This window comes from Capsella rubella, unplaced genomic scaffold (assembly GCF_000375325.1).
Source record: "Capsella rubella cultivar Monte Gargano unplaced genomic scaffold, Caprub1_0 scaffold_6, whole genome shotgun sequence".
Taxonomy (NCBI): Eukaryota; Viridiplantae; Streptophyta; class Magnoliopsida; order Brassicales; family Brassicaceae; genus Capsella; species Capsella rubella.
In genome coordinates, this window is record NW_006238918.1 from 14,422,705 (window position 1) to 14,447,330 (window position 24,626).

Sequence of the window (24,626 nt, forward strand, 5' to 3'; positions counted from 1 at the left end):
TACGAATTATAAAAAACTACATATTTTCTTTAAAAATATTACTATATTACGATTTATATTGAACTTTGTTATCTTTAATTTAAGCTAAAAAAAATATTTTCAAAAATATTTTATTCACCCTTATGTTTTAGACAATGAAATTGCTCAATGGCATAATACATTCATACATAAATTAAAAATTAAACAAATATAACATATTATAAAATAAAATCATGAATAAAATTATGTATTTAATTAAACTCAAAATCTAATTTATTTGTAAACTGTAAATCCTAATTCTCCTTTATGAACCAAAACTGAGAAATAACCTTGTTTAATTGTAAAACCTAAATCTCACTCTTCTTTAGTAAACCCAAACCGATAAATAATCTCGTTTAATTATAAAATCTAAACTATAATGCACATTTATAAACTCAACATATAACCCTTATAATTGTAAAACCTACAACTCGCAAAACCAAAAATTAGGTTAATAGTTGAAAGAGAATTTTTGAGAAATACCCTTTTTGGTGTACCCCTTTTTTAAAATAGACCAATTTTCTATCCATTTTAAAAATATCTCTTTTCAAATATGAAAAATTGTAAACTTTTATATAGTTTATAAGGTACATCTAGATCAACATTACTATTGGGAGACTCAATACAAATATTTATAGAGTTTTACAAAGGTTCTAAACGGCATTTATAAGTTTTTTTATAATGTTTACAAAGTTTTTATATGTTTTAAAATAATTTTTAAAAGGTTTTTAAAAGGTATATATATGGTATTTAAAATTTACACACATAGAAAGATAATTTGTGTCTAAATATATAAGCTTACACATTTTTTTTTATAAATATCAAATTTTTTACTTTTTAATTTATAAAAAATACCTTTTTCCATACCACTTTTTAAAAATACCCTTATTTCAAAATTTATTAAAAAAACCACAATAAATGTTGAAATTTATCCAAATATGTGTGTAAACTTATAAATATACACACAAATTACCTTTATATATGTTTAAATTTTTATATATCTTTCATAAATAGCATAAAATAACTTATAAATACCTTTTAAAAACCTTTACCTTATAAACCCTTTTAAAAACCACTTAAAAACCTTTTAAAACTTGTAAAAATGATTTAAAATATTTTAAAACATTATAAAATATTTGTATCAAACTTCCAAGTAGTAGTTCTTATATAGAAGTACCTTATAAACCATATAAAACTTTATAATTTTTCATATTTAAACATGGATATTTTTGAAAATGGATAGATAGATGAGGTATTTTTGAGAAAGGGTACACCAAAAGGGGTATTTCTCAAAAATTCTCTTTAATTTTTTATAATTATTTTTTAATGTTGTTAAAAATTCTATTTTTATCTTAATATTAACAAAATTAGATATAAAACGTTGCGACATCTTATGTTTTTACTTGACACTTATCATGATCACGTGAGTTAGTAAATTTAAAAACCAAGTTTCGACATATAATCTCGTTTAATTGTTAAACTTAAACCATAATTTTAATTTATAAAGATAAACCATAATTTTTATTTATCATTTATATACCCAAACCAACAAATAACCTGATTTAATTGTAAAATTAAAGTTGAAACCTTAATCCTCTTATGTAAACAAAAACCGCCGTATATTCTTGTTAATTATAAATTTTAAATCCCTATCTTATTAATAAACCAAATTGACATAACTGAGATTAGGTTATTTGTTTAATTTATTAATAATTTTTAATATATAATTCTTTATAAAATTTATTTTATATATTTCCTTTTCGATAGGGTTAATAATATTTCTATCTTATCCAAATATTAACAAAATTAGTTACGACACGTGTCAATATCTTATAGTTTATAATTGACACGTGTCACGATCTTGTTAATGGCTAACTTTGAAAACCAAGGTTTATATAATAAGATACTAGTCAGTTGCCCACGTTACGCGCGTGAGTTTTATTATGTTGTTTATGAGTAATTAGTTCGTATTTTATTTTCTATTTATTTTTTTACTATACCATACTTTTATTTTTTAATTTTAGATTGTGTTTGTATAGAAAACCTGTTGAGTTTTAGCTTCATTATTAGTTAACAAATTAAGTGTATATATTATAAGTCAATGTGTGGGTGTAAGCAGAAATGCGGTAGAGAATCATAAAGAAACATGTGTTATTAGGGTTCCTACCAAATATAAATCTAGATGTTAATATTGTAAACTTTTTTAATATGTTGGCCTTAAAAGTTGAAAATGATATTGGGGGTTTTGGGCGGATTATTATATTTTTTATTGGTTACATTATCTCTTTATATATTGTCATAACTGTTTTTTTATTTTACGTTTTCTTTTTTGGACTGGACGTAATTTATACCGCATTATGATTATTTTTATACTATTATATATTCGTTTATGATTTTCTATTTTATATATTTTTGTGTTTTCATATGGAAAATTTTTAAAATTTAACATATTAGTATAATTTACTTTATATTTAGTTCATTTAATTTAATTATTCTTTTTATATTTTAATTTTCAAATTTTTATGAAATATTGTTAATTTTTGATTTTTTTATTAGTTTACCATATGTGATGTATTGAAAAAAGTTAGTTAAATTTTTATTGGAAAATATTATTTTTCTTGTTACCATTTTTATATGTGTTTTTAAAATAAGAATTCATGTTTCGTCCCAACCTATCTCATTTATGTTGGAGAATTTTGTGAGACATAAATTAGATAGATTTCTATTCTCAAAGTTTCTCACTTTTTGTTTTATTCTCGTTAAATCTCATTACAATTTAGGTTTACATTGTGTAAATATAATCAAATTTTATGTCATATTATTTTTAATTGATATATATTCATTATAAAGCAGTCACTTGAAAAGTATAATCTATTATTCATATATTAGTTATTATATAATCGATAATTAGTAAGTTTTTTTATTTTTAATCAATTATCTTTTTTAGTTTTATAATATAAAATATAAGAAAAGACCTTTCATATTTCTTTTAGAAGAAACTATTTATATATGTCTAAATCTCAAAATTAAATGATAAAATGGTATAATTAATTCTTAAAATTAAATTATAAAATGAGATGATGATTAGGATGATGAGGTGCCTTAAGGAGAAGAGAGAAAAATTAACTTTATATATATATAGATAACAGTATTTTATATTGTTTATTATTCGCAAGCTCGCAATTACATGCACCAAAATATTTCAAATAGAAATCAAAACTGATACAAAGGAAAAAAAAAGTTATATACATTCAAAAGAAATAACGTAATTAAGTCTTTTAGGTGTACTTTATTATGATTTTTTGTTACAAAATCATTAACTTTAACAATAACAAGTGTTACAATTTGATTAAAAATTACAAAAACCAAATGTGCATTTATTTATTTATTTTTTAAGCTCAATTAATAGTGAATCCAATGATAATTATCAAATAAAATTGTATCTCACTACCAAAAAAAAATGTATCTTTTTATAGCCACAAGCTCTTAATTACAATTACTTACCAACACAACTTATTGTCAATATAAATATCCTTCACACACACAAACATGTATCAAAATTTATTATTTACAATACATGATATAATATTTGAGCAAAAAATTGTTTTTATTTAGTAACAAATCTAAAGAGTAAATACATTCGTAAGTCATATATATTTATATAACACTATCTTATATTGTTTATTATTCGCAAGCTCGCAATTACATGCACCAAAATATTTCAAATAGAAATAAAAACTGATACAAAGGGAAAAAAAGTAATATACATTCAAAAGAAATAACGTAATTAAGTCTTTTAGGTTATATCTGTAAGAATTTGATTAACAATTAAAAAAAAAACCAAATGTGGATTTATTTATTAATTTTTTAAGCTCAATTGATAGTGAATCTAATGATAATTATAAAAGAAAATATTGTATCTCACTACCAAAAAAGAAATGTATCTTTTTATAGTCACAAGCTCTTAATTACAGTTACTTACCCAACACATCTAATTGTCAATATAAATATCCTTCACACACAAACAAAATTGTAATACAAAACCTTACATAAATCTTTACAGAGACCAAGTAACATTGAAAACATATTTTCATATATCTTTGTGTTCTTTGTTCTAAATCATGGCGGATTTTCCGGATCAACCTTATGCGGTTTACAACCCATATAACATGGTGATAACTTTGTCACCATTCGACGTAAATTCGAGTAATACGATAATGATGCCAAAACCGTTACTAGAAGCCAACTTATTTCGTTTCATGGATTTAAGTGATGTCGTCGAACTATTACAAGTTCAAGACCAGCCAAGGATGATTGAACTTTTTGATATCGATACTAAGATTACAACATTTCTTACCATTAGAGAAGAAGGAAATAATTTCAAATTTTATGGGTGGAAAACTATTCTCCAACGAAAAAATTACAAGGCAGGCGATGAAATTGCATTTTGGTGGGATCTCCACCACACTAGACTTAATTTCAAACAGGTTGCTTAGTTGATGGAGTTAATCTTTACAACTTCATTTCTCGAATAATATGTAAACCGGCTTTTATCTTGATCAAGTCCGGTTAGGTTTCGTTTTATTGAAATGAATTATTATTAAAAGGTTGTCTAGTTCTAGTGATCATAATTATAAATAAATCTATTTGGCTTTGTAAGATAATAATATATTTGGTAATTAATTTTTTCCAAATTTTATGTTTTGACATATTCTATATGTTTGATATCAATTTATATTGATTTTTAAATTTATTTATTTGATTCTCTATTTTGGAAACACTAATTTAAGAACTAAATTTTATCAATACAATATTGTAATGTTGAAAGTCTAGATGACGTAACGTATCGGTGAATTAACTAGTATGCAATATATGTGATGTTCTAATTTCAATTGCATCAAGGATTCAAGTTTATAAACTCCAATTATACGGCGACAAAAAAATAATTAAAAAAATAAAATAAAATAAAAACTCCAATTATACCGATGGTACATAAATGAGTATTCTTTTTTCCAACACAAAATCATCAAACTATATGTCCATTTACATGGATTTTAGGTTTCATGAATCATGCAAAAATTTATAAACAAAGATATTCAAACAATATTGAAAATCCTCTAAATTTAGTTTTCTCAATAATTGAATCTTCGTGATTTCTTTGGTATGTCATATAGTCCTTTCGTTGTTGATTTATCTATAGTATCTTATTATCTAAGTCGATCTCCTAGCATAATCCAATGAATTGTAAAAAAAGTATAAACAATGGGATTTAAAAAAAAAAATCTGTCGTAAATTTAATTTAATATTCTTTTCTATCGCAGTCAACATAAATCAAAATTAAATATTTTTAACACATGATATACCTATAATCTAATGGATTGAAAATATTAGACGCCATAATATTGTAGGTAGAAAACGTTTTCATTAAGTAACAAATTTAATTAAGTAAATATATTCGTAAGACGTACATGTATTTTATAGTGTTTAATATTATTCGCATGAAATCTAACGATTATTAAAGAAAAATATGATATACATAATACAACAAAAGAAATATATTTAATAACCTAATTAATAATTTCTTTACTTTTTTTGTGTGTGCACCATTATACCTTTTTACTTAATTTTTTTTTTTATGTTAGAAAATCTGCCACATTTACCAAGTGTTCAGTCAATTAATTAGATAAAAGTATCTTTAATTAAAGATAAAAATATTTATCTGTCATAATAAATGAAATCTAAATAAAATTAGTCAAGAGACAAAAAGTTCAATTAAAAGTGAATCCAATGATATTCAAAATAAACAAAATCATATCTGGTTATAGTCACAAGCTCTTAATTACAATTACCCACTCAACACAACTTGTATTGTCACTATAAATATCATTAGCACATGTAAACAAATTTTAAAATATACTACAAAGCAAAGAACATTAATACTCATATATCTGTTTTTTGTTCATCATGGCAGACGACGCAGGTACTAATGAGACGGATCCAATTAAGCAGTTCGATGCAAACAACCCATGGAACATCCTGCTAACGTTGAGACCATCAGACGTAGGCACGAGTAATACATTAACGGTTCCGAGAGTGTCGGCAGAAACAAGGATGCTTCCTTTCTTGAGTATGTATCGTTTCAGAGGGTACGTAGACTTTTATGATGTTGAAAGTGACGTCGTAACAACTCTTACCTTAAAAAGACAAAGAAATGGAGACTATCATTTTCATGGATGGAGTATGGTTCTCGAACGAAAACATTGCAAGACAGGAGATACTGTTGTGTTTTGGTGGGATAATCTTCACCGTAGATTTAATTTCGAACTAGTCTTGATTGCTTAGTTCATCTTCATCATGGAGCAAGTTTTTAGTTTCTTTTTTATTTACATTTTCTATTCCATATTGTATTGATTAAGTTGTTTTTCTGGTTTTCTATAATAAATATTTATTAATAATACCCTAATTATAATGAGTTGAGCGAAAAAATTTCTCCAATTTTTTTAAAAATTCTTTGACATTCAAATTTAAAGATGATATGATTAGTCAATATGAACCAATCCAGGGATTGACCATCTTTTATACTTTTTTTTTGTCATGAAAGTTAATTATAAAGGAGATTTCTATTTTTAGTAATATAACTAAATTTTAGTACGCGATACACTACAAGACAAACCTTTTTTTAAAGTCATATTATTGAAATTTACAAATTTTATTGGAGTTTATTTAATAATTATTAAGATTATATAATATTATAATACTAATTTTTATTAAATTAATTTTATTATACATATATATTATACTAATCTTGTATTATATATATCTTATGTTGGTGTTATTAAAAAAAGTAGTAAAATGAAGATTTTACCTGGTAAATTATTTAACAAATGTATGAATTGATAGATTACACCAATTGTTTCGATTTTCAAAACAAGCTACACAGTACATTCTCTCAAAACCATTCGCAAAACACAATGAATATGGTCTCGGCCCCTAAATATGAATGAGTTAATATGCATAACCAAAACTGTAGTTTTTATAAAATTCATCGACACCCAAAACCATAAACGTTTTTGGCCTTACAAAAACATCCTGCACAAGAACATAATAGCGAAAGAGATAGCAAACTCATCAGCCATTTAGGGATTATATTTTTGCCCTTCTAGTAACATACTCCTACTCCTACACATTAATACGATTGTAAATTTGTAAGTATGGGCTGAGGCCCAAGACTGGGGATTAGTCTGACTTTTGTAACAAGTAAAAACACTTATTCTAGAGATCCTTGTGCTTTCTCTTGTGTAAAACCCTAATCCATGATCAACCTGCCAATGTCATCACCGGCCATCAAGAACGAAGAGGAGCCGTTGGTTAAAAACCAGAAGAAGACGCTACATATTCTTTCACTTCCTGATGATTTGATATTGAGCTGCTTAGCTCGTGTCTCGAGATTGCACTATCCAACTCTCTCCTTAGTTTCCAAGAGCTTCCGATCTCTTCTCGCTTCACCTGAGCTTTACAAGACTCGGTCACTCTTAGGTCGTACTGAGAGTTGTCTCTATGTCTGTTTACGTTTTCCTCCTGAACCTAATAAACGTTGGTTCACTCTCTCCATAAACCCTAATCAAACCGTAGACAACAAGAAAACAAGTTGCACGCTTTTGATCCCAATCCCAACTGATCCATATTCTCACCCTGCGCACTTTTCTAGTCTCGTAGCCGTTGGTTGTAATATCTACAACTTTGGCGGATCCCACGTTGACGGGCCTTCGTCTAGGGTCTCAATCCTAGACTGCAAGTCTCACACGTGGCGCGAGGGTCCAACCATGCAGGTGGACCGGACTAACTTATCTCCCAATGTTCTTGATGGGAAGATATATGTAGGAGGTCTCAAAGGCTCCAAGTCCGCCTTTTCTATGGGAGTTTTTGATTTAAAAACTGAAACTTGGGATCCTACGGTGTTTGGCCTGTTGCCTTCCCCTTCCATAAAGGAAATATTTGTATACAAGAGCATGGTGATGGAAGGAGGAGTCTACATGATCGGGGATAAGGAGGCTGTGGTCTACAAGCCAAAAGAAGGTAAATGGGAATCAGTTCATTATCTGGAGGATTTTGACCGATGGCTAGGGACTTCTCATTGCGTTATAGGTAACGTGCTATATTGGTACCATTATCATAATACATTTAAATGGTATGATTCCAAGATAGGAAAGTGGATGGAGTTGAAGGGTTTGGAAGGTCTGCTCAAATTTTCCGGTGTTGTTAAATTGGTGGATTATGGTGGAAAGATGGCGGTATTGTGGGACGAGTATAATGGCCGCAAGAATAAGGTGATTCGGTGTGCGGTGATTGAACTTGAAAGGCGCAACAGTGAAGAGATTTGGGGGAAGGTCGAATGGCTTGATGATTTGCTTACTGTCCCTGTGTATTACGATTTCTTGTGTGCTCTTTCTGCTACTGTTTGATGAATTGACTCAAACGTGGTGAATCTTGGTTGCTGAACTTGAAAATGGATTTTTTTTAGCATTTTTTTGTTGTATATTTAGAGACTAGAGAGTTCTCTTCACATTCATACTTTGAAGAAAGAACTGAAGAAGAACTATTAGTTGGATGCGTTCTTGAGAGAGTTTGGTCGAACAACACACCTTTTTTGTTTTTTCTCCTTAATTTACAAAGGCCTTCTTCACTCTGGATTGTTTCTTGCCGTCTTTAAAAATGTCCAAGACTTACCGCTTATAGCCCTGGTCGGCCAGACCAAACTTTCAAATGTAAGCCCGAAGATATGTGAGTCTTTCAGGTTTCCGCAGGACCAGACCTAATGATTGAAATGCATATGTTTTATTAGACCAATCATAGTTATATGGCGGCTTTAAACATTTTAATAGCTCGAATACGTTTGTTTTCGAGTATATTTATGAGAATTTTTGAGAAATACCCCTTTTGTTGTACCTCTTTTTAAAGATACCCCTTTATCTATCTGTTTTCAAAAATACCCCTTTTTAAATATAAAAAATTATAAAGTTTTATATAGTTTATAAGGTACTTCTATATAATAACTATTACGGGGAGATTCGATACAAATATTTTAAAACGTTTTAAATAGTTTAAAATCGTTTTTATAAGTTTTAAAAGGTTTTTAAAAGGGTTTATACGGTTTTTATAAGGTTTTTATAAGATTTTTATAATTTATTTTTACGCTATTTATGAAAGGTATATAAAGTTTTATACACATATAAAGATAATTTGTGTATATATTTATAAGTTTACACACATATTTGGATAAATTTCAACATTTTTAGTGGGGTTTTTGATAAAGTTTGAAAATGGGGTATTTTTAAAAAGAGGTATATGAAAAGGGGTATTTTTGAAATTCCCCCTATACCGTCCACTAGTCTGAAGTATATACTTTAAATCTTCATTATAACTTTTGATTATTGTTTTGAGGTTTTCTAATGTTTATAAAATTTTGAACATTATCTTTTTTTCAACATATTTTCTTAAAAAAACTCAAACAAACCAACAACCAGGAACATTGTTCACTAAGAACATCTACAAATAATGAAATACTGTGTTTGAAAAACAATTGTCAGGGTTTATAGTTTAGTATTAATGATTATATAATTAAATTTGTAGGATTAGGATTTAAGATTTGGGAATTAGACTATTTTTTAATTAGATTTAGGATTTGCTTTTTAGGCCTTATTTATATATAATCTAGTTTTAGGGTTTAGATTTCCACTATTTGGCTAATTTGAAAAAAACATTATACTATTATTTTATGTTTTTATGTAGCAAATAATCTTAGTATATGTGTGTATGTAAATATTTTTATCAAACCTGGCCGATCGAGAACTGAATTTGGACTCTCGTACGTGTTCGAGACGTGTAGTGGTGGCAACACCACTAGCACTAGATTATCTCAACATATATATATATATATACTCACTAGTCTCTAATTAGATAGCTGTTTGTTTGTTAGAACAGTAAGTCAAGATTATATTTAAAAAGACCTATAATAACAAAGTATGCCTAGTATAGTACAAAATTAATACAAAGAGGCAACATATTCATTTAGAATTTAGAAATCATATCTCAATCAAAGTCAGCTTAACCTATTATTTCTTAAATTGCTAATGGCGCAAGACAACCTTGTTGATACGTTGGAAGTGGTTGCGACTTGCGACAAAAACTGACATTTTTTTCTTAATTTGTTTTTGCTTTAAGAACCTACGTAATTTAATAACATTTTAACAAATTTAGTGGCATAAATATTTGTTGAGCACATGTTGGGGTCTCCTTTATATCCCAACACTACAGATGTAATTTGTTAGATATAGTCAATCATGTAGCAGATGTACATGCCCATGTATAAACGATGACTTATCTTAATTTTAGTCTATTCTACTACATCTCGTACTATTTTAGCCTTTTGATCGGACAATTTAATAAAACATTGCAAAACCACATATTTGCTATTCCTTTTAGATTTCTAGCAAAACCCTAAAGGTCATTGGTTCATATGACATTCGAGACAAAAGTTGGCACATCACATATATATTACCCCAAGAAACTATCCCACCATCGATGTGGGATATTCTAACAACTATATAAAATGCTATAGATTCGGAGTCGGATCTAAGGATAATATGGACTTCCACTTAAAATCTCTTAATTATTAAAAAAAAAAATGTGTTAGATGTTTTAGAGATTTTTTCTGTTTACTACTAACATTTTTCAAGTGAACTTTTTTGTGACCATGGCGCTATCTGATTTCTATTTTTGTCTTACTTTGTGACAAAGACAAAAGCAATCATTACTTTTTTGTGACCATGTACTTAGATTTTGTGACCATTACTATTTTGCAGATTATTACAAGACAAACAGTAGTATCGATTTTGAGTTTGAGCTATAGCTAGAGCCATTGAGGATCCCATATAACTATTTGACATGAGAATCTAGTACTGAAATCCAAATATGTTGCAGATGCTGAAGCCTGAAGTTATTATTCCACACGGTTTTGTCATGTGTGATTGGTTGACTTCTACAGTTTCTACAGGTGTATATATTGGGATCTGATGATGAGACCTCGGACTCCGATCCAACTAAAAGTCAACTTTCATGACAACTTTGTCATTGTGACCTTAGACAATATATGTTCCCAGTGTACTTAATTATATGAGGATATAGTAAATTAATATATAAAATATATATGTGTATGGAATCTTGAACTAAATTTGATGTCGGGAATATATATAGTAGTCGTAGCTTATAACAATCATTGCCAAGAAACACAAAAGCTTCACAAGATGAAGAAATGTATGATTTGTACTGATTACTTTCTTCTTGTTGTGTTCTTCATCTTGTCCCTTTCGTTTGTGTCCGTAACATGCGGCGAAACTCATCAGAAGGGTACTGACGTAGATGGAGTTTCATCAGTGTATGAAGACGTACGTATTGGATTGGTGGTGGACATGAATTCCATGGAAGGAAAGTTTGTGAGAACTTCGATTTCCATGGCGCTTTCTGATTTCTATCATGTCAACAAAGGCTATAGAACAAGAGTCTCTGTCTTATCCAGAGACTCTCATGGTGACCCTCTCCAAGCTCTAGCCGCAGGTACACCAATTTATTCAACTTTGATGCTGCGTCTTAGAATGCTTTGTTCAGAACAACAAGTTCATACAGTATAGTAAAAATTAAGTTGACACAGTACTAGATCATGTCAACCAAAACCCTCCAAAATTGGCATGGTTCGAAGATTAATCTGAATTTCTGTTAAGGATCACCCGGTTATAGAAAAAAATGTTATATAGAAATATTAATTAAGGTTATATATAGATTGAAACAAACATGTTATATTTCTCATATGCTTTTAAGAAATGTTTTGCATAATACAATATGATTAATTTTGGTATTTTTGTTTTAGTACGAGTGTACGACGAAAGAAAATCAAGAAAATATGTGAAGAGGCTTATAATTAAGATCTTGTGTTTTCTTTTGTTTGATTAAACGGGGAAACTAAATTTGCATCAAAGTGTATGAAATTACCACCAAAATTAAAAAATTAGGATAGATATTTACTTTTCCGAAAGAAAATATCGGTTTTATAGAATTTTCATATCAATCGATTTACTCATGTTACTTATATACTAGAAGACCAGTCTTAGTTTAAACTTATTATCCCAAAACAAAACATGAATTCTTGGATTTGTCAAAGAACAGAAGATAAAATAGTATTACAAATAATAAATACCCTAATTAGGTCAAATACCTTTAGAAAATAGTTTCATATATACCTCAATTTAGAAAAAAAAACATATTGAACATACCACAAATTTTAGGTTTATGAAGGTTTTCCAAAGTTTAGTTAAGATTAATAAAAACATTAAACTAAAATTTCCTTAACCTTGTGATATTCAAATATTGTTTTTTTAAGGATTTTAATTGGTAATATTTTTGGAAAACCCAAACCAAATAGTGGTAAATTCATATTTCCCAAAAGTAGTTTTTAATGTTATATCTTAATTGGATTAGATTTGCAGTGTAAGTTTTCACTTTTCATTTTGGACATGTAATTGTTAAAACAGCCATGGATCTTCTACAAACTAAACAAGTGGAAGCACTCGTTGGTGGACAATCGTTGCTTGAAGCAAAACTTTTGGCAGAACTTGGAGAGAAAGCTAAAGTTCCAGTGATATCTTTCCAAGTGCCTAGTTCCTCGACCTTGAACAAGTATAGTTACTTCATTCAAGCTACTCATGATGCTGACTCCGAGGCGAAGGGCATTGCAGCATTATTCCAAAGGTTAGATTGGACAGCTGTTGTTCTTATCTATGAGGATGATGATGACTGGAGAGAGAGTATACAACCTTTGGTCGGACATTTCCAACAAAACGCCATTCACATCGTGTACAAGGCTGACATTTCTGTCTCATGTAATGAAGAATGTATCATGAAGCACCTAAGAAAGATTAAGGCCTTGGGAATTAGGATTTGTGTTGCACATGTTTCTGAACGTATAGCAAATCTTCTTTTCTTATGTGCTCGGAGGTTAGGAATGACGGAAGATGGTCATGCATGGATCCTCACAGCGAGAAGCATGGATAACTTTCAAGACACAAACTATATAAAAAAGGAGGCAATGGAAGGTGTGATCGGTTTCAAGTCTTATATTCCATTAACTGAGGAGCTTCACAATTTTACTTTGAGATGGAAGAGATCTTTGCTACCCGAAGACGTTACGAGGATAAGCATTTGTAGCGTATGGGCTCACGATATAGCTTGGAGTCTTGCAAGAGCCGCGGAAGTCGCAAGGCTACCGAGGTTGCATGGCAATGATCTGCTTGAGGGAATTTTAGAAAGTATTACTAAGCATAAAGGTTTGAGTGGTGACATCAAAATAATGGATAGAAAAATAATCTCTAACAAATTTGAGATTATAAATATGATAGGAAGAGGTGAGAGAAGTGTAGGATTATGGAGTTCTGGTAGTTTCATAAGTAACAACAGAAGAAGAAATGCGACTCTTACCGATGTTCTTGGGACAATAATCTGGCCTGGAGGGTCTACAACAACTCCGAAAACCCGCTTGTTGAAAGAGGAGGGCCATAGTAAAAAGAAGAAGCTTAGAGTTTTGGTACCATCAGGAAACTTAGTTCCACCAATATTGGAAGTGAAGACAGATTTAAAAACCGGTGTCACAGCTGCTAGAGGCTACTGCATAGAAGTTTTTGAGACGGCGATCCGACCTTTCAATTATGAAGTTGAGTACATACCTTGGCCTGCATATAACTACCAAGACTACAACAAACTAGTACACGCATTCTATGACCAGGTAGACCTTTTTATTATATTTGTATTCTTCCGGTACACGCATATAACTATCATTTTGTTTTGCCACTTCTTCCACAGAAAGACAAGTATGATGTAGCTGTTGGAGATATCACAATTACTGATAACAGATCCACCTATGTAGATTTTACATTACCATTCACCGATCTTGGTCTCGCGGTTGTGGCTGCCAAAGATAAAAGCATGTGGATTATTTTTAAGCCTTTGACACTTAGTCTATGGCTAACAATTGTAGCTTTCTTTGTCTTGACTGGAGCCTTAGTTTGGTTGATAGAGCGGCATGATAACACTGACTTCCAAGGCTCTTGTTTCCACCAAATTGGAACATTGCTAAGTTTTGGATTCTCGACCCTTGTCTTTGCCCATCGTAAGTAGGAAAAACCATAAACCACTTTCTTGATTTTCTTGATTTTACCTATAACAAAAAAATCTCTAACGCTTTATTTTTCTTGGCTTTGCTTGCATTGGTAATATATAGGGGAGAGGCTAGAACATAGTCTGTCAAGATTTGTGGTTATTGTTTGGGTATTTGCTGTGCTCATATTGACTTCGAATTACACTGCGACGTTGACATCAGTGATGACGGTTCAACAAATCCGGTTGAAATCTCATGAAAACATTGGCTTCTTTTCAGCCTCTGTTGCAGCAAATGTGGTTTATGATAATCCTACATTCCAAGGACCAACATATAAAGGGTTAGAGACGGCTGACGACTATACAAACGCGTTAAAGAATGGGACTATCTTGTTCATCGTCGATGAAGTTCCTTACGTGAAGCTGTTCCTTGCAAAGTACCCTTCAGAATTCTACATTGTCAAAACCGAAAGCGTCACCAACGGCTTTGGATTTGTAATACCCTTAACCTCCAAATTCTCTTTTGTTACATTATTGTATCTACTTTTATTTATATGTAGTGCATCATCTCATCCATCTTTCACCTTCTCTCTCTCAGGTTTTTCACAAAGGTTCCGCTTTGGTTCAAAACGTGTCGAGAGAAATCGCGATGCTAAGGAGAACAGAGAAGCTACAAGCTATGGAGAACTGGTGGTATCATAGACAAACAATGTCAGCTTCAAGTGATGATTCGTCTGATCCTCTCACGGTTTACACATTTCGAGGTTTGTTTATGATCACAGGAGCTTCTTTTGCATTTGCTCTCGTTGTCCATCTTATCCCCTGGAAACGAGACCAAAGGCAAGTCATCGCTAAGCATTTCCACCGTTATGTTAATCAGCGATTTGGAAAAACAATTCGTCCTTCACCTACCACACCGGCCTAGCAAGGCAATATGATAATCTAATGATCTGAAAAAAAAAATTCTCATATATGCACAGCTTCTTTTTTTTTTTTTTGATAAACCCTATCGGCTGATCCGGTTAGCCCCAGTAGAAACACACCGAAGTGTTTCAGAATGGACTTCTCCCCAAAGGGCCACCACACTGTCTATCCCGAGTTTGCACAACTTCTTCTTATGCATTTGTTATGTTTATATTCTCTTGATCTTTTGATTATGTGTGTGTAAATATATTCGAAACTACTTAAACAATTTGTAAATAGTTTATGTTTAAATCATGTTCAGTTTTTTTTTTTTTTTTTGGGTAGGATATATCATGTTCAGTTAGTATAGTGAATACTGGATAGTCTAGGACAAAATAAAAAATCAGAACTGAAACCGAATCGAACCCGAATCGATGTATATATATCCAAAATATTATTTATATACAGATTTGATTTTGAAATATATAAGAAATTGTTTTGAAAAAACCACGATTTATTTAATGTTTGCCACAAAAATATATGAACTTTTTCTCACTTTCGCGGTAACGGTTGTTATCGGCATGGATGAATGACACCATAATTTCTTTTTGGAAAGATTTCTAAAAACCTCAACTTATTTAATACTTACCAAAATACATAAAGTTTTCTATTGTATAAAAAAGAAATACACAATCAACATTTTTTTATTTTTTTTTCATCCACTAACAATGTCATAGGATAAGGGTTCATAACTTTCTCCACCCTCATAAACCTCAATCAATTTCTCTTTTTCCAATTTGGACAAAGATATACCACTTGTACTAGATCATACTCACCTCTAATTAGATACATAGCTGTTTGTTTGTTAGAACAGTAAGCTAGAATGTTTTTGTTTTAAACTATAATTACAAAGCAATAATATATCAATCAAAGTCAGCTTACCATATTATATCTTAAATAACTAAACTAAGCTCGTCTGGCGCAAGACAACCTCGTTGATGCTTTGGGAGAGGTTGCGAACAGACAACCTCGTTGATGCTTTGGGAGAGGTTGCGACTTGCGACCAAAACTGACAGTTTCTTTAATTTTATTTTTGATTTCTAAAACTTAATAAAACTGAATTATTTCGAAAATATCATTTTTACGAATTTTGATAGCACAAAGGTTTGTCGAGTAGATGTTGGGCAGCCTCTCCTTACATCCCAACACTACAAAGTGTAATTTGTTACAACTGTGTTCTTACATACCTAATGTTTTTAGATATAGTCAATGATGTTGCAGATGTGCATGCTCATGTTTCATGTATAAAACGATGACATATCTAAATTTCAATAGGGCAAAGAGTTTGTATTCAGTAACTTAAATTCATTTAGACTTTGTGACCATTAATAACAGTATTTTTACAATTGGTTGATTTTTAAAATTATATAGTGAGTTATATTTTCAATATAAAACTTTATCTTACAAGTTTACAACTCTACTACTGCATATCCTAAAAAGGGTGTAACAGCGTATAAGGTATAACTATCTTGACATGAGCATCTAGTGAAAGCCAAATATGTTGCGGCTGCTGAAGTATTATTCCACACATGATTGACTTCTACATTTTACAGGTGTATATGTGAGATCTGATGAGACCTCGGACTCTGATCCATAAAAGTCAACTTTCATGACAACGTTGTCATTGCGACCTTAGACCAAATATGTCCCCCGTGTACTTAATTAATACATGAGGATATAGTAAATTTGTTAAATAACAATAACATATGTATATGGATCTTGAACTAAATATGATGTCGGCAATATGTATAATAGTTGCTTATAACAATCATTGCCAAGAAACACAAAAGCTTCAGCAAGATGGAGAATTGTATGATTCGTACAGATTGTTTTCTTCTTATTGTGTTCTTCATCTTGTCCTTTTCGTTTGTGTCCGTAACATGCGGCGAAGCTCATCAGAAGGGTACTGACGTAGATGGAGTTTCATCAGTGTATGAAGACGTTCGTATAGGATTGGTGGTGGACATGGGTTCCATGGAAGGAAGGTTTGTGAGAAGTTCGATATCCATGGCGCTTTCTGATTTCTATCATGTCAACAAAGGCTATAGAACAAGAGTCTCTGTCTTATTCAGAGACTCACATGGTGACCCTCTCCATGCTCTAGCCGCAGGTACGCCAATATGTATATACACCTTTGTGTTCGTTTCTGCATTTAACAGTGCTTTCTTGAGAACAACAACATCATAAACTATTAAGATCGTGAAAGTATGTGGGAATTCAAACAAATATTGAGAAAAAAAAATTTAGTTATTTAAGATTTTTTTTTTCTTTTGAATTAAAGTTCAATTATATTCTTCAGATTTTCAACTCATCGATTATACTCATGTTACTTTATATACTTTACACAAGACCAGTCTTAATTTTAAATTATAATTCCCAACACAAAAAAAGCGATGACCATGATGAAATCTTGGTTCTTGGATATACCAAATAGCAATGACCATGACCATGATGAAATCTTAGGTTTCAAATTAAGGTATTTTCAAGTTTTCGAATATATACCACACAATTTAGGTTAATGAAGGTTTTTCAAAGTTTACTAAAATTTAATAAAATCATTTAAATAAACTTTCTTAAACCTTGTGATATTCAAGAATATATTAAGGATTTTGGTAATATTTTTGAAAAAAATAAACCTAATAGTGCTAAATTCATATTTGCTAAAATTAGTTTTTATTGTAAAATTGCATTAGATTTGTTGCACTATCTCCTGCTGAAAGTGTTCACTTTTCATTTTGGACGTGTAATTGTTATGACAGCCATGGATCTTCTACAAACTAAACAAGTGGAAACACTTGTTGGTGGGCAATCGTTGCTTGAAGCAAAAGTTTTGGCAGAACTTGGAGAGAAAGCTAAAGTACCAGTGATATCTTTCCAAGTGCCTAGTTCCTCGACCTTGAGCAAGTATAGTTACTTCATTCAAGCTACTCATGATACTTACTCCGAGGCAAAGGGCATTGCAGCATTATTCCAAAGGTTAGATTGGACAGCTGTTGTTCTTATCTATGAGGATGATGATGACTGGAGAGAGAGTATACAACCTTTGGTCGGACATTTCCAACAAAACGCCATTCATATTGAGTACAAGGCTGAAATGTCTGTCTCATGTAATGAAGAATGTATCATGAAGCAACTAAGAAAGATCAAGGCCTTGGGGATTAGGATTTGTGTTGCGCACGTTTCTAAACGTATAGCAAATCTTCTGTTCCAATGTGCTCGGAGGTTAGGAATGATGGAGGATGGGCATGCATGGATCCTCACAGTGAGAAGCATGGATAATTTTCAAGACACAAACTATATAGCAAGGGAGGCAATGGAAGGTGTGATTGGTTTCAAGTCTTATATTCCATTAACTGAGGAGCTTCAGAATTTTACTTTGAGATGGAAGAGATCTTTGCTACCCGAAAATGTTACGAGGATGAGCATTTCTAGCGTATGGGCTCACGATATAGCTTGGAGTCTTGCAAGAGCCGCGGAAGTCGCAAGGCTATCAAGGTTGCATGTCAATAATATGATTGAGGGAATTTTAGAAAGTATTACTAAGCATAAAGGGTTGAGTGGTGACATCAAAATAATGGATAGAAAAATAATCTCTAACAAATTTGAGATTATAAATATGATAGGAAGAGGTGAGAGAAGTGTAGGATTATGGAGTTCTGGTAGTTTCATAAGTAACAACAGAAGAAGAAATGCGACTCTTACCGATGTTCTTGGGACAATAATCTGGCCTGGAGGGTCTACAACAACTCCGAAAACCCGCTTGTTGAAAGAGGAGGGCCATAGTAAAAAGAAGAAGCTGAGAGTTTTGGTACCATCAGGAAACTTAGTTCCACCAATATTGGAAGTGAAGACAGATTTAAAAACTGGTGTCACAGCTGCTAGAGGCTACTCTATAGAAGTTTTCGAGACATCAATCCGACCTTTCAATTATGAAGTGGAGTACATACCTTGGCATGCAGTTAACCACCAAGACTACAATGAACTAGTGTACGCAATCTATGACCAGGTAACAACATAATATATATTTGTATTCTTCCAGTCCATCATCGGAGTTATATACATACATAATTTATATCATTTTGTTTTGGTACGATGCAGAAAGACAAGTACGATGCAGCTGTTGGAGATATCACAATTACTGATAACAGATCCACCTATGTAGATTTTACATTACCATTCACTGATATTGGTCTCGCAGTTGTGGCTGCCAAAGAAAAAAGCATGTGGATTATTTTTAAGCCTTTGACACTTAGTCTGTGGTTAACAATTGTAGCTTTCTTTGTCTTGACTGGAGCTTTAGTTTGGTTGATAGAGCGGCATGATAACACAGACTTCCAAGGCTCTTGTTTCCACCAAATTGGAACATTGCTAAGTTTCGGGTTCTCGACCCTTGTCTTTGCCCATCGTAAGTAGTAAAAATCAAATTCGCTTTCTTGATTTTCTTGATTTTACCTATAACAAAAACTCTCTTAACATTTTAAGTTTCTTGGCTTTGCTTGCTTTGGTAATATACAGGGGAGAGGCTAGAACATAGTCTGTCAAGATTTGTGGTTATTGTTTGGGTATTTGCAGTGCTTATATTAACCTCGAATTACACTGCAAAGTTAACATCAGTGATGACGGTTCAACAAATTCGATTGAAATCTCAAGAAAACATTGGCTTCTTTTCAGACTCTATTGCAGCAAACGTGGTTTATGATAATCCTACGTTTCATGGTCCGACATACAAAGGGTTAGAGACAGCTGACGATTATACAAACGCGTTAAAGAATGGGACTCTCTTGTTCATCGTCCATGAAGTTCCATACGTAAAGGTGTTCGTTGCTAGATACCCTTCAGAATTCTACATTGTCAAAACCGAAAGCGTCACTAACGGCTTTGGATTTGTAATATCTAAACCTCAAATTCTTCTTTAGCCACATTATTGTAGGCACTCTTATTTGTATAAAGGCATCATCCCATCCTTCTTTCACTCTCTCTCAGGTTTTTCAAAAAGGTTCCCCTTTGGTTCAAAACGTGTCGAGAGAAATCGCAATGCTAAGGAGAACAGAGAAGCTAAAAGCCATGGAGAACTGGTGGTTTCATAGACAAACAATGTTAGCCACAGGCGATGAGACATCCGATCCTCTCACGGTTTACACATTTCGAGGTTTGTTTATGATCACAGGAGTTTCTTTCGCATTTGCTCTCTCTGTCTATCTAATCCCCTGGAACCGAGACCAAAGGCAAGTCGTGGCTAAACATTTCCACCGTTATGTAAAAAATCGATTTGAAAACACAATTCGTCCTTCACCCACCACACCGGCCTAGGCCTAGCAAGGCAACATGAAAATACAATATGATAAATCTAGTATATTTGGCACAGCTTCTTCTTATGTATTTGTGAAGTTTACATTCTTATTGATCTTGTGATTATGTATGTGTGTGTGTGTGTGTGTGTGTGTGTGTGTGAATATATTTTAAATCTAATGAAGTATTGAATACATATATATAGGCACCTTTTAAGACTAAAGACACAAAAAGACTGCTCATGAACTTGAGAACAGAGACTTTTGCCATGAAAGTGCCCAAAATTGTATCTAAGAGAAGGCTCTCTAAAAATGGCAATTTTCTCTTCCCATTTTCTTCTCCTCTCCCTTCTCCATCAAAACAAAACTAAATAATCAAAAACTATACGAAATTTAAACTTAAAAAGAAACGAAAAATGTCAAAAACTCGGCAAATTAGAGATCTAAAGGTTGTATTTTTCAAAATTCGAATACTTGTTCTTGTTATATATACAAAGCACTCTAACACAAAAAGATTCCAAAAACATAAATACAGATGAAGTGATGATATTTATAAAACACAGCACAAGATTCAAACTCGAAAAAAATCAATGCCCAAAAATAAAAATCGAAACTTGGTGACATCCATTGAATGTTTTGCTGTAAACTAGATAACACTTAGAACATAGCAATGCATCCAGATCTTCCCATCAATTAAACGAACCTGGATTTATCGAAAAGCACTGTTCGCCGGAGGTGTAATATCCAGCGACGGTGGTGATCTGCTGACGACGGCGTACGAAGGAGTGATCATCGTTCATCTCTTTGAATTTCAAAACTTTTTAGGGATTTGATTGAAGAAGATGAAAAAAATCGAAGAAGGAAGAAAACAAAAACAAAAAATCATTTACGGATTAAAGTTGTGACAAGGCTGGGCCTATTTTAGCCCAACGTTTTTTACATAAAAGCCCGTTAGTAGTCCGAAACTTTTTTTTGTTCATTTAATCAGGTTCTGGGCTTATACATATTTACGCGGACCCGGTCTGGCCCATTAATTAAAGCCCAATGCAATATTCCTAGAAACAAGCTATGCACACCAAAAAGAGCGACAATGATATATCAGACTTTCATTATATACCACTAAACACCATAGTTTGTAAAAATAAATAATCTCTTTAGAAAAAAATACAACTTTTGTATGTGTTTTTTTTTCACAAACAAGGATACATGATGACACATTTCAGAAACAGACAAAGTCCATGATCATATCTCAGATAAATCAAAACTAGTCTTTAAATTTAAAGAAAGTTCAATGATTCAATAAACAGAAAGAAACAACAACTCACAAGTAACTGGCCAACCATGGAAGATCCTTGTTGTCTTTCAATGCAAAAGCAACATCATCACTTGGAAAATTCAGCTGCAGCTTCTGCAACCTATGCTTCTCTCCAGGTTCACAGAGAATGATCCTGCATTCACCTAGATCACAACCGATTTTGAGAAGAATGTCCCAACCCGGAAAAGCTTCTCCATTGGTTAAGCAGAGAGACGATACTATGGTTGCCACTCTGTCGAAGGTTGTCTCTGCCATTCCTGTTTTGTAAAGCTCATGAACCATGGCCGTCAAGAAGATCTTACTCAGTTTCGAAACGCTCTTCATAACTTGAATATGAGGTGCTTGAAACATCTCTTGAATAGCTGCTTCAACATCTGACATAATCACCAGATTCTTTGTGGTTGTGTTAGTCTTTAGACGGTAATCCGCCAGTTCTGCAGCACGCCTGCATATCTCAAGTGCACGTCTTGCATCTCCTGAAATCGCAGCTACTTTTCTAGAAGCGAATTCAATCGCTGTCTTCTCGAAAGCATTGATTCCGTTCAGCCTTGTAGAAATGATTTCTTGTAGTTGGGTGTGGTTATAAGGACCGAAACACAGTCTCTGTATTCCCATTCGGCTTGAAATCCGAGGAAGCAACTTCTCTGGAAGATCCATAGTGTTTGCTATTCCTAACACAATCAATTTAGAGTTAGGCTTGGTAGGCCAATCCAGAATGTTGTACAAAACCGACTGATTTCTTGTGACTAGAAGGTCCAGTTCATCGATGAGAAGTATGCAAGGCTTGTCATCCTCTTTACCAATCTTTTTTCCTTCTGCAAACCTCTCATTCAGAGAGTGAAGAGCTTTCTTCCAACCGATACGATGACCACTCAATGCTTCATAGATAACACTGTAAATGTTCTCAGGTGAAGCCAGCTTGAGACCATTAATCTCCACAAAGCAATATGGACTTACATTTCCAGCTTCAACCTCAGCCTTCAGATTTTTCATCACCGATAGCACACTAATAGTCTTCCCAGTCCCGGGAACACCATGAATGTACATACATCTTCCTAAGCACTGATCATCCGAGATTGAACCCTTAATAAATGCAGTAATCTCTTCCATTTCTCTGTTCCTGCAAGGAAGAGACTTAGGACGTGTAGCTAACAACAAAGTAGCTTTCGCCTTTTCTAACTCAGTCTGCTTGTGACATCTCACATGTTCAGGAATCTGCTTTGCTCCCACCTTCTCAAGCCCAAAGAAACGCCCTTTACGAGAATTCGCACCTCCTCTTGCGCTCATTAAACCTCTCTTACTCTTCGAATCTCCACGGACACTTTCTTCATCTCCAAATTCCAACTCTTCATCACTATCATCAATCTCCTCCTCTTTCCTACCATTCCACTCTTGGTCACTATCAGAATCTCCATCAGCCAATTCAGCCAAACGCTTGAAACTATGCCAATGCACATCATACTCATACTCACACAAAAACACATCATCACCATCATTGCTCGCCTTTGAAAACTCCTTAGGACACTTCACAAAACAATGCCTAAGTATACATTCCATCTCAATATCAGCAAAATCATTAGTCAAATAAAGCTCTCTTTTCAGATTATGCGGTTGTCTCCCTGAAACCGTCTCTTCAGGAATCATATACCAACGAGCTCTAACCCAATACACACCATCATCAACCTCTTTCCACAACTTCTCAATCCGAGCAGCCCATAAATCACTAGAAAGAAGCTTCTCCCTCATAGTCCTCGCCAGTTTCTTCCCTTCCGGTGGCTTAGGAACCACAAGTGTCTGACTTTGACCTGACTTCTTAACCTCACAAAATTGACAGATCCAATCACCTTCAGGAACCTTCTTCAATGGTGGTTTCAAGCATTTCAAATGAAACCCACCTAAACAATCATCACACTCAATCATAACGTTACTACCTGATTTGAAACAAATCCGACAATCTTCAATCTCGGGATCTTCAACATCTGAACTCGCGTCTTCTCTTCTCTTAACATAAACATCATCGCCGATTTCAAACTCCGTTTCGTCGAATTCAACTTTATTGTAAAATATTCTCTTCTTCGTCTTCTTCTTAATCTCTTCAGATTTTTTCCTTGTCTCCGTTCGATTTGGGGAAACAGGAGTGAACGGAACTTCCGAATCCACCTTCTTCTTCTTCGTCGGAGATTTTATATCCTGAGGCTTCTTCGATTTCTCTGCAACGTCATCAAACGTTGGTTTTTTCGGCGGCGCTCGTTCTCGTTTCCGAATCAGATTCATGTCTTCGATCGATTCGATTCCAGGAACATCGATTGGGTCAATACCCAGATCGATTTTACGGGAAACATGACGAGCGGATCTACGAAGAGGAGTGAGAGATTCTGGGGTTTGAGGAGTAAGCGAGGTTGAAGACGGAGTTAGATACGGTTTGCGATAGATATTGTTGGTTGGGGTTTTGTTGGATTTGGTTGGGGATTTGAAGGTTTTGGTTCTAGGAGTGGTGGCCATGGATGATGAAGAAAGCTAGGGTTTCTGAGTGAAGCAAAGAGAGATGAAGAAGAAGGAGGTAGAGAGAGAGAAGAAGAAGAGATGCTTTTTTACTGATACATTATTTTGGCGGGAAATGTTCCCTCGAAGAAGAAACTAATTTTTTATTGACTTTTACAGAGAAGGTGTCATTTAATTTAATGTGGTAAGAAATGTGTGTTTACTTAAAACATAGATACGCAATTTTCAAAGATTCATTGACTAATGAGTTATGAGTGAAATTGTTATTTTTTTCAATTAATTTTAGACATTTAAAGATCTAAATAAATCTTGGGTTTACATAAACTAATGTCAATGTT

General features: G+C 32.7%; 6 protein-coding genes and 1 non-coding gene across 7 annotated transcripts; 5 read left to right on the forward strand and 2 right to left on the reverse strand.

Moving 5' to 3' along the window:
- The first annotated feature begins 4,036 nt into the window (after nt 1–4,036).
- On the forward strand, nt 4,037–4,715 carry LOC17881538 (putative B3 domain-containing protein At4g12617). The gene has a single exon (XM_006286577.2). It carries the CDS (start codon nt 4,140–4,142, stop codon nt 4,512–4,514), a length of 375 nt encoding a protein of 124 aa, XP_006286639.1. The 5' UTR covers nt 4,037–4,139; the 3' UTR covers nt 4,515–4,715.
- A 1,267-nt stretch (nt 4,716–5,982) lies between these two features.
- Nucleotides 5,983–6,360, forward strand: LOC111830013 (B3 domain-containing protein At4g05630-like). Its single transcript, XM_023780354.1, has one exon. The coding sequence runs from the start codon at nt 5,983–5,985 to the stop codon at nt 6,358–6,360; it is 378 nt and encodes a 125-aa protein (XP_023636122.1).
- Nucleotides 6,361–7,346: 986 nt separating this feature from the next.
- On the forward strand, nt 7,347–8,480 carry LOC17882104 (F-box/kelch-repeat protein At5g49000). The gene has a single exon (XM_006286654.1). It carries the CDS (start codon nt 7,347–7,349, stop codon nt 8,478–8,480), a length of 1,134 nt encoding a protein of 377 aa, XP_006286716.1.
- A 2,841-nt stretch (nt 8,481–11,321) lies between these two features.
- LOC111830014 (glutamate receptor 1.4-like) lies at nt 11,322–15,145 on the forward strand. The gene is made up of 5 exons (XM_023780355.1): nt 11,322–11,631; nt 12,603–13,849; nt 13,927–14,233; nt 14,345–14,715; nt 14,819–15,145. Exons 1-5 carry the CDS (start codon nt 11,322–11,324, stop codon nt 15,143–15,145), a joined length of 2,562 nt encoding a protein of 853 aa, XP_023636123.1.
- A 1,838-nt stretch (nt 15,146–16,983) lies between these two features.
- Nucleotides 16,984–20,494, forward strand: LOC17883852 (glutamate receptor 1.4). The gene is made up of 5 exons (XM_023781200.1): nt 16,984–17,293; nt 17,943–19,189; nt 19,282–19,588; nt 19,699–20,069; nt 20,167–20,494. The coding sequence occupies exons 1-5, from the start codon at nt 16,984–16,986 to the stop codon at nt 20,491–20,493; spliced, it is 2,562 nt and encodes an 853-aa protein (XP_023636968.1). The 3' UTR covers nt 20,494.
- A 1,109-nt stretch (nt 20,495–21,603) lies between these two features.
- Nucleotides 21,604–24,367, reverse strand: LOC17881978 (origin of replication complex subunit 1B). The gene has a single exon (XM_006287006.2). It carries the CDS (start codon nt 24,286–24,288, stop codon nt 21,793–21,795), a length of 2,496 nt encoding a protein of 831 aa, XP_006287068.1. The 5' UTR covers nt 24,289–24,367; the 3' UTR covers nt 21,604–21,792.
- LOC111830308 lies at nt 23,207–23,283 on the reverse strand. Its single transcript, XR_002833692.1, has one exon. It is a non-coding gene; the product is annotated as a small nucleolar RNA snoR28 (small nucleolar RNA).
- Nucleotides 24,368–24,626: the final 259 nt, after the last annotated feature.

What these genes read in the sequence shown, in the direction of transcription:
- LOC17881538 (XM_006286577.2), top strand. Translation starts at nt 4,140, where the DNA reads ATGGCGGATTTTCCGGATCAACCTTATGCGGTTTACAACCCATATAAC.
- LOC111830013 (XM_023780354.1), top strand. Translation starts at nt 5,983, where the DNA reads ATGGCAGACGACGCAGGTACTAATGAGACGGATCCAATTAAGCAGTTC.
- LOC17882104 (XM_006286654.1), top strand. Translation starts at nt 7,347, where the DNA reads ATGTCATCACCGGCCATCAAGAACGAAGAGGAGCCGTTGGTTAAAAAC.
- LOC111830014 (XM_023780355.1), top strand. Translation starts at nt 11,322, where the DNA reads ATGAAGAAATGTATGATTTGTACTGATTACTTTCTTCTTGTTGTGTTC. An exon ending in TACACGCATTCTATGACCAG is followed by an intron (nt 13,850 to 13,926) that starts GTAGACCTTTTT and finishes CTTCTTCCACAG; the next exon opens with AAAGACAAGTATGATGTAGC. An exon ending in GACCCTTGTCTTTGCCCATC is followed by an intron (nt 14,234 to 14,344) that starts GTAAGTAGGAAA and finishes GGTAATATATAG; the next exon opens with GGGAGAGGCTAGAACATAGT.
- LOC17883852 (XM_023781200.1), top strand. Translation starts at nt 16,984, where the DNA reads ATGGAGAATTGTATGATTCGTACAGATTGTTTTCTTCTTATTGTGTTC. An exon ending in TGTACGCAATCTATGACCAG is followed by an intron (nt 19,190 to 19,281) that starts GTAACAACATAA and finishes GGTACGATGCAG; the next exon opens with AAAGACAAGTACGATGCAGC. An exon ending in TCACTAACGGCTTTGGATTT is followed by an intron (nt 20,070 to 20,166) that starts GTAATATCTAAA and finishes ACTCTCTCTCAG; the next exon opens with GTTTTTCAAAAAGGTTCCCC.
- LOC17881978 (XM_006287006.2), bottom strand. Translation starts at nt 24,288, where the DNA reads ATGGCCACCACTCCTAGAACCAAAACCTTCAAATCCCCAACCAAATCC.